This window comes from Planococcus citri, chromosome 5 (assembly GCF_950023065.1).
Source record: "Planococcus citri chromosome 5, ihPlaCitr1.1, whole genome shotgun sequence".
NCBI classification, from domain to species: Eukaryota; Metazoa; Arthropoda; class Insecta; order Hemiptera; family Pseudococcidae; genus Planococcus; species Planococcus citri.
Genome location: NC_088681.1, coordinates 20,853,584 through 20,863,763, shown reverse-complemented (window position 1 = coordinate 20,863,763; position 10,180 = coordinate 20,853,584). Strand labels below are relative to the sequence as shown.

The 10,180-nt window shown below is 34.2% G+C and overlaps 1 protein-coding gene across 1 annotated transcript; it reads left to right on the top strand.

Moving 5' to 3' along the window:
- The first annotated feature begins 887 nt into the window (after nt 1–887).
- Nucleotides 888–4,442, top strand: LOC135848519 (uncharacterized). The gene is made up of 3 exons (XM_065368436.1): nt 888–989; nt 1,251–1,389; nt 1,708–4,442. Exon 3 carries the CDS (start codon nt 1,818–1,820, stop codon nt 3,876–3,878), a length of 2,061 nt encoding a protein of 686 aa, XP_065224508.1. The 5' UTR covers nt 888–989; nt 1,251–1,389; nt 1,708–1,817; the 3' UTR covers nt 3,879–4,442.
- Nucleotides 4,443–10,180: the final 5,738 nt, after the last annotated feature.

The following is a 10,180-nucleotide window of genomic DNA, read 5'->3' as shown; positions in this document are numbered from 1 at the left end:
AAAAATCAAATTTTTCGATACCAGCACAGGCAGCACAACTGGTTACATCTTACAAGGGCACAAATCAGGTCACTCGAAGTACCCTTTGAGGGCAATTAAGCATTAGGAAATCATCTGGGCTCAACGGTATGAATGAGGTTGTGAAATTGATTTTTTAAAAATTTCAAAAAAACATGACAATTAAAATGTTTATACTAAATTCGGCTCTTGGTTTTCAAGATATTTTTTCTTCATGTTGTAACAACCTAGCACGATATGGTATCAAAGGAGAGGTTCGTTTAATAATTCATCATTGTCAAAAAAAAAAAAAAATGAAAGGGTGTAGGAGGCCAAAGTAACATACTGCTATCGAAGGTGGTGAAAACTGAAAATTTGATTTTTGAATTTGAACTGCAGATTGTTCATCAAAATTTGGTCAACGTTCGGAAAATGCAAAAAAATCATTTTTTTTTTGTTGGAATTTTCCCTACAAAAATGTTATTTTACTCGTATGGTGGGAGATGACATGTAGGTAGGTAGGTATTTTGAATTTTTGACTACTATAAGTGTTTCATTCCCTCAGTTAGATGAAAATTGTTTTAGATTTTGACGTTAGTGATTTTTTAAACACACTCCTCGAGCCTCAAATGCTGTTTGATGGTGTTTTTTCTTTTTTGAATGGAAATAAATCAAAAATTGAATCAGAAAACATGATTCAAAATTCAAATTTAATGCGTCAGTTTAGTATTAGTACGTAATTACGGTAATTTCCCAGGATTGTGTTGAATGAAATTGTGTTTATTTACGTTTTGCACTTCATTCGCGTCATCATGTTTGTATGTGCAAAATGAATCAGTTCTGGGTAAATGAATCATCAGTTGAATTTTTTTTTGAAAAAAAAAAAAATTTAAAATGAAAAGACGTATTCGTATTGTAGAATAATTTGAAAGTTGAATTAAACAGAATTTCGTGAATGATTATTCAATATTACTCGTAATATTGCGATTGGAGTACGTAATAAGTATATTCCATTTCCGTAGTATGTAATCTGATGTAATCTGTATACCTAACTGTACCTCGTCTTTCCTGAATAAAAGAAAAAAGTTCTGGTTCATCATCATCCCTCATCTGACTGCTTTTAAGCGAATACCTATTTAAATTTTTGTTTAGACATTCCATTTTTCATGTACTAATTCAGATTCTCTGTTTTTTAGAGTAGAATAGTGTTCTTGTTCCGTTGAAAATTTATGGAATTGTATTTTTGATTTCAGATCATCATGGCGCTGAAGCTGAACATCTTCAATGAGGTTCGCTCATCTGTACGAAAGCCGAAAGGTACTGAAAATGTCAACACTTCGCATCAGTTCTAATAAAAGGAGGATTTTCATTAACGTCCGTGAAGCATTCGTGGTGAGTGAGTCACAAATCTTTCCAACTAATTATTCTTATACAGAACGAATATGTATTAGGTAGTTATATGATACTATTGATACATAGTTGTTAGGCTGTTGAGGTAGATCAGTAGCGCTAGTAGGTAACTAAATTAATTAATAGAAAGAAATTATTAAAATTCGAACTGATAAGCTACCCTGGCTACCTAATGCGATAACGCTGCTCATATTTTTTTCTTGATAACTCGGCGTAGAAGTTACTGTGTCATAATAAAAGTAGGTAATTCGACAATGATGCTTTCTGTACTTCGTTGAATGGGTTCAAATTTTATTGTAGGTACGTTAATTTCGGAGATCTCTATGTCTTAAGCTATAAGCAACATGAAGCCATATTCGAACAACATCATCTCCAAACTACCAGACTAATAGAAGTAAGACCATCAAAAAATGACGATTCGAATCTTATTCTCAGTGATCTTCAACATCTTCGTGATCTCAAAATACGCCGAATGCATTCTCCTCGAAAAAGAGTCACCGAAATCCACGTACGGAGCCTATATCACCCTAGATGCGCCCACCTTCAAAATGTTAGTCGAATCCAGTGACGCGATCGCCGACAAGACCCTACTGATATCGTACATTTTATCCAACGAAGACGATAAAGTAATCGCCATCACTCTGCCTCGAGGCTGGGGTAAAACAATTAATTTAAATATGATCAGTTGTTTCGTAGGCATACAAGCGACCGCCGAAGGTTACGAAGTACCTTTATACAACACCTGGAGCTATCGGTTCTTCGTCAAAGGCGAATTGTACGATAAAAAAGGCAATCTTCAGAAATTCAAGAAACGTCCATTGATCTCGAACGAAAAAAACATCACATCCAAGTACCTAGCTCAGTATCCGGTCATTCGACTCGATCTATCGGAAGAATTTCCCAGTCTGAATTACGCTGGATTCTACGAAGCGTTCATAAAATGTATTCAGAAAGCGTTTCAAGAACATCAGTACGTAGTTGCCAGATTACGTAGGATTATCGACGATCCGAATATATTAGATATTAAAAAAGAATCCGCTCAGAAAACATTAACTCAGTTCGTGAAGTTTTCTTCGGGCGATGAACGTAACGAAACCGAACTACTGTCGAGTATCGTGTTTCTGAGCAGGACGTTGAAAAGACAGTTCAATAAATTCGTGTTTTTATTCATCGACGAGTATACTTGGCCGGTGACCAATGTTTACCTATCGGATTATTTCGACGAACCGGACGAGCAAAGGATAACGAATTTTTACTTCCAATTCATGCGAATCACGTTGGAGAAGAATATTTATCTGTATCGGTGCCTTCTGAGTGGAGTATTCGCCATCAAAGAGAAGTTATTTACTCGTATTCCAACGTTTAACGTTATGGATAACCGAACAATGGCGTATTACGGTTTTAATAAGACCGATTTGGATGATTTTTTCGTAGCTTTCAAAGTACCCGAAGAGAAACGAGCTCAGGCTGAACAATGGTACTTGGGGTATACGATTATAGACAGACAAGAGTTCCAATCAGATCAAAAATACATAGATAAATTGAAAAACGATATTAAATTAGGATTCGATTTATCCAGTCTACTGTTATACAATCCGTATTCAATTGTGAATTTTTTGAACGTATTTAACATACGGAATTACTGGCTCGATAGTCAGAAATTCCCCATGTTCCATCGATCCTTTCATTACATCGAGATGAGATTGGTTTTCGAAACACTTTCGTTTAGTAATCGAGCTTTCATGCAGTATAACGACCTAGCGTTCACTTTGCAGGATATGAGAACTTGGAGAAAAGTAATGAATTTCGACGACTCGTGGAATATCACCGATTCGATCGACTCGATCTTAGCAGTGTTTGTATCAACCGGGTACCTGACGATGGGCGAGCATGGCAAACAATCAGTTCGTATTCCTAATTCCGAAATCTTCAGCACCGTTTTGAACGAATTAGAGATGTATTATTGTACTACCCTAAGGTACGATATGCAACTGGTGCCTGATCTCATAAACAACACGGCGTATACGTTGACTAGATTCATCGAAGAAGACGAGAATGTCACTGTGGGACATTTAGTTCAAGATTTTACGTCAGTTTTTGAAGAATTCGATCAGTTTAAATATGAACGTAGAATGGACGAGAGCGAAAACGAAGAGTTGATGAGAGGTAAACAGAGAGCTTTGCATGGGATCGCATTCATGACCATGTTATGTGCCAAGATCATGTTCGAGTTCAAAGTACGACCCGAAGTATCCGGAAATGGAAATAATTATGTGTTTTATAGGACTATTTACGGAGCTGTTTTTGAAATAGGATCGAATTATCGATTGACGAACGATGTGATTGAAGCTAAAGAGAAAAATGATACAGAGTTTTTTGAAATACAAAAGAATGTTAAACGAGTGAAAATCGTCAGAATTCGAGTTAATGATACCGGAGCGGTGGATATTTACGTGAAGAAAATTAAATGATGGAATTCGTGTTTTTATTTTATTTTTGAATGTGTTGGAAGTACATAGAATAACCTACTAGGTACCTACCTATACTTTTGAATATTTCAAATTAAGGAAAAAATATATCACGATGCAAAATAATAGATACGTGCATGTTTCCGTGTTTGAAAACGAAATAGGTACCTATAAATTTATTTGTAGCATTTCGACACAGAAACTGTATGCTTTTACAAGTTTGAAACGAAATTTTAATACAATACAACATTTTTGGAATGATGCGTTTTTTTTCTGACCTTGACTAAAAAAAAATGAAAATTTTGGTCATTTGAAAAAAAAATCATTAGCTTGAGCAAACTGCAAATCGGTGGTGAGAACCTGTTTATAATGTGAATACCTACATAATTACATATATGACTTACCAGAACTGGTAAATTGAACTTCAAACTCCAAGAAATAGAAATCTTTCTTCTTCTCGCCTTTTTTTTGAAGTCATACCTACTACGATGGACAGAATTTTCGAATAATAGGTACTTGTTGTAATTTGCAAAAAAAAAAAATCAACCGTAATTTGAATTACAAAAATGATGATGCTGATGTTACGTACTGTACATCAACATGAAATAGTTTCAAAAGTATCTTTTAAAAAAAACTAAAAACAATAACCTCAAAATCACCAAAAATTAACAAAACATGAGAAAATTTAAGTGAAAATAGTTAAACATACATCAAAAGTGTTGAAAATGCAAGAAAAATGACGAAATTCGGGTGAAATTTGCCAAAATTCAGCGACAATTGGGAAAACTTTCTCTGAAATTCCTCCAACGCACTAGGTAGTAAAAGCTTTATAAAGACACCGAATTAAACCACCAAAAAGTGATTGACAACATTTTAACGTAGCCTACCTATTTTTAATTATTTTTTCATGCGCTTTCGACAACTTTTATTGAAACTTCATTGCTTTCGAGTACCTATTCGGTTCCGCGTAGTGCTCTTGATAAGCTTGTTTTTGCGAATTTCGCTGAAATTTCATTGTTTTAGTCATTTTCAGTAAGTTTATTACCTTTTTGGATGTTTTTACAGCATCTTAAAACAGGGCGTCTAAAGGTCATGAAAGTCGCGAAAAAGTCACGAGAAAGTCATGAATTTTGCTCGAAACACACTTGAATATTCTTTAAAAAGCCCATAAAATGAAAAAAAAATTGAAAATTTATCCAAAAAATTAGAAAAATTAGATTGTTTTTTTTTACAGCATTTTAAAAGGCTTTTCACGCTGCATTTTCGGGCAATTTTCATTGAAAGTTCGTAGGTTCTCGGTAATTTCCACATTTCCAGTGATTTTAATGCACTTCTAATGGTTTCAACTTTGTTTCATGCATTTTCGCCTTTTTGAGTTAATTTTATTGAACTTTTATCAATTTTTGGAAAGTTTTTAATTAGTTTTAACGTATATTAAACGTTTTCTTCTGCGTGTTTGGCAAATTTCAGTAAAATTTAATTACTTTTTGGTTAGCTTCTGTAATTGTAAAGCATTGGTTCACTCTTTCATACACTTGGCAAATCAGTCGATATTCGATTGAAATGAAACCACGTAACTCGTATGCTGAAAAAAAATCTAAAGAATGAATGGACCCTTTCTTTTCTGTGTAATTAAGTACCAATTCATTTACAAAATGGACTTCGATATTATTTATGTAATACAACCTAAGCATAAACATTCATTCTTTGCTTTTAAATGATTATTTTCTATGATAAGTTTGATCATAAACTATACTAAAAGTAACAATGTATGTACTTATAAGGTTTGTGTAAATTATGACTGTTTTTAATTTATTTTGTATAGGTATACCTTGACTTCAATTCAATTTTAAGGAGAAGTTCCTTCCTATACTTACATTTTACTCATCTCAGTACTGTATAAGTAGATAACTATTACCTGGGTATATTAAAACCTTTGAAAAAAAGTTTTTATTCTTTTAAGTATACCCATTACCTACCCATGTTAAACACAAACATCAATCAGCACAACATTGTTATTTATTGCGTTAGGTACACATTTTAAATAAAATATAGGTACACAGATATAAAGAGTAAATAATAGATATCCCCGGGTAAGATAGGTGAAATGCCTCTATGAAACTTCCTCAATAACAAGGTTGCTATGAACTCGTTAAAGTATAATTTTTTTCCTAGAAAAACGAGTTTTTCGTAATTGTGGAGCAAAGGTGGTGGGATGAGGGAAAACTTCAAACTTTTTTCAGAGGTATTCAACAATGTTCAATCAAAATTTCAAAAATCCTAGTAAGTATAGGAGCATTTCACCTGTACCCTTTTATTTAAAATGATACTTAGCTGGTGATCTTGACAATCATAGAGGAGCAGAAAAAAGTTAACTTCATTTAGCCAATAATTCCAAATCATTAATTTAAAGACGCCTTAATAACATTGTAAACCGAATAGGTAGCTCTGAAATCCAAATAACGTCAAAGGTTGGCAGGCCATGTGATGAAACATTATGGGTGGTTTTTGATGCTCTTTGTTCGAGTTATACCATTCGATTTCCGTAAATAAGGCGCCAGCTATTTCATCGTTCTGTCAAAAATACCATAAGATAGAAAATGGATATATGCATATAAGTAGGTAAGTGCATATTTTATTCTTGGGACAGACAAAAACACATTCATGAGAAGATTAATTCTGGAAAATTCGAGATGTCTAACAAATAATTTCAAAATGAAGAAGCAGGACTTTCAGCAATAAGTTACCTACATTTTTTAAACATCAAGATTTTCTAAGAAGGGAAGGGAGTAGACGAAGCAAAATTTTACATTCAAATTTTTCGCTTTTCTAATGTCTTCAAACACCTCAAGATTTTTTTCAAGTAAGAAAGTAAATGTTGGAAATACATTTCAAAATTATTTTGATTTCATTTCCATCTTTGATGTTCTTGCTAATGTAGTGAAATTGGGCGGCAAATTTTTTTTTTTCAACGTAACAAATTTTTTTTTATGTAAAAAAATTTATTGGAAAATTTGAAGGATAAGTATGTTTGGAAAAATATACCTACCAATTTTTCGAAATAAAACGGCGAGTTTTAAAGTAAAATAAGTGAAATTCATGCTACTTGGTACAGTTTGGAAACGTAGAAATTATCCAAATTGGCTGATTTTTTGATATGTTGTAGCCAAGACTCTAGGACACAATATAAATCAAGAAATCAGCCATTTTGGGCTGCGACTTCATGCTAGATGGCGTTGCAACCTCCGAAACCTTGAAAATGGACTAAGTGCAGTTTGGAAACGTATATGCTTCAATTCATAAAAATTTTAATTTTTTTCTTCAAATCTGTAGGAATTTTTCAACTACGGAAAAGGGAAACAAATTAGCCCTGGCGAAGCGAGAGCAAAAATTCTCGAAAATCAGTATTTCGAGAGGTACAATTTTTTCAAATTTCCAGGAAAAGGAGAAATAAACTTGATAATTTGAAGTCTGATTGAAAAAAATCAGGACTTTTTGATAAGAAGCAGGACTTTTTCAGGACTTGCAGGACCGTTGGACACCCTGATTGAAAAATATCGCAGAATTGATTTCCCCTTTGAGACCCGAGAAGAATCTGACGGATGAAAATTGAAAAATTTAATTAGGTATATGGAATCTGGTGTATAACTCATCATAATGATATTCAAGCACTATCAGTAGAGCGGTACATTGAGATATTAGTAATCTCAGTTCCCTCCCTCCACCTTAATATACTTTCCATCTTACCGGTCCCCCTCAGGTATGCCTGACATATTTTTTACAAAATTAGAACATGCAATTATCCTTCTCGTCAACCTCAATAACTAATATAGCTTTCAAATTGTGGTTGGTGGCGATTTTAACATTAATATTTTGAATGATAATGTTATATCTCGTAGATTTTCCTTGTTAAGGTGTCATCATATCGTCTAAAGTTTACATGTTATCAGCTCGCCAGGCTGGGAAATTGTAGGGTAAAAGCAGGTAATATGGGGTTGGTAGTAATATGGGGTATACCCGCTTTTTTAGTATTCTATGGGTGCTATCCATACAGGAAAAAATTTAAGGAGTGTTTTTAAATGATTCTAAGATGATCTGACTAGACCCGAAGGTGATTGGTCACGTGTATTCTTTTTTATTCGTCGGTGGTGAATTTTCATGCAACCCCAAGAGAGATACGTCAAGTTTTTTGAACATTTTCGCGAAAAATACAAGATGATTCGGATAAGACCTAAAATTAAAACCACATATTCTACTCATGAATAGGAGTATGTTGCATACACCATGGACCAAAACCCCTTCATTTCAAAGTTATTGACCTTTAAAGGGGGCCAGCTGTTTTCTTAAACTGCCATGGGTGACATGACAGATTTATATGGGAGTAGTACCATCTTGTAGCTCTCATCACGGGGAACAAGGGGCACTACCTACAAGCCCCTCTATCTATTCATGGAAAGAAACTACGGGCGTCTAGTCTAGAAAATGAGCAAAACCCAAAAATGAAAATTTGCCAAAATGAAAAATGTGACCTTGTACGATAAATCGATCAAAATCGATAAATCTGACTCAAAGAATATTGACTTTTAATCAAACAATTCGACATACTAAAACATAACGACTCAAAATAAATAGAAACATTTATTTACTCGGTCAATGACCTAAGTCAATGAACCAAAACAAAAACAAAATTGAGCAGAAGCTCGACAACTTTATAACTCGACGATTGAATCAATATTAACACGACGAACTTATATACATAACGAAAACAACGAAAAATAAACGATAATTTAACAGCCAACAGTTTACGCGATTTTACGAAAAGAACAAAATTTCATTAAAAACATAACCAGCGATATTTAGAATTCGCGAAACTAATTTTATTTTTTTTATTTAAAAATAAAAACTAAAATTACCGAGCATAAACGTTACGGTTACGGTATCAATTTTGCCAACACCCCACCATAAAAATATTTTACCTAACACGCGTACCACTTAAATAAACGTAAAACTTGTTGCTTCTTATCATTACCGGTGTTTGTAAACACTACAATAAAAAAAAAAAAATATATTTTTACAGCAAAATTTCAGTTAAAACTATACTTATATTATACAAAAATCTACTCGAAAACATAATTTAAGTGTTAAACAATGACTCACAGAGTCTGTCGAATACGGTACGTGTCGTGGCTTTGGTCAAAATATCGGCAAGTTGATCTGCCGAGGATATCTTTTGCAAGTAGATTATCTGTTTCGTGACTAAATCGCGTATATGATGGTAACAGACATCTATATGTCTGGTACGTTTAGATTCGACCGTGTTCGCTACGGCAATCGCTGCGTTAGAATCGCAGTACACCGGTACGGTATCAATACGAACTTCCAATTCAACAAACAAATTTCGCCAAGACAAGACTTCCTTTCCAGATGTACTTAACGCAACGTATTCAGCTTCACACGACGAAAGACTTACACAATTTTGTTTCTTAACTACCCAGTCAATTACGTTGCCATAATGTAACACGAAAATTCCAGATGTTGACTTCCTGTCTAAACAATCACCAGCGAAGTCCGAATCTACGTACACTCTTACAGAGTGTTTATCAACGACTTCAGGTATTACGTAGGTAAGTTTCACGTTCAACGTACTACGTAAATACCTGAGAATACGCTTACTATATTCGAATAGCTCCTTGTTTGCCAAGTGCTGGTATCTGCTTAGAAAGTTTACAGCAAAAGCGATATCGGGACGTGTTCCCCTTGCTATGTAACTTAAACTTCCTAAGAGACCACGCACTTTGGTTTCATAACTTTTATCGAGCTTGAGATTGGTAATTTTCAAGCCCGGTTCGATTGGAGTTGAGATACTATTCGAATTAGATAAACCGTAATCATTAACTAACTGCTCGATATATGAATTTTGATGTATTTCTAACTTTTCTTTACTACGATTAATTTCCATTCCAATGAACTTCTTGCATTGTTCCAGGTCTCTGATTCCAAAACGCTCATTCAATCGCTTGACCAACCACTCAATTAGACGATCATCGCAACCTGTAATTAGAAAATCGTCTACGTAAACGACAAACACGCAACGTAGAGGATTTTCGGCATCGAAATACACACAAGGATCGACTTTACTCCTTACGAAACCAAGCGAAAGTAAGTACTCGTTCAATTTAGCGTTCCACGACTTGGGACTCGTTTTTAACCCATATAACGAACGTTTGAGAATATATACGACACCTTTTTCTTCGTTAGTCCCTTTCGGTGGGTTGAACATAATACCTCGGTTTATATCTCCATTG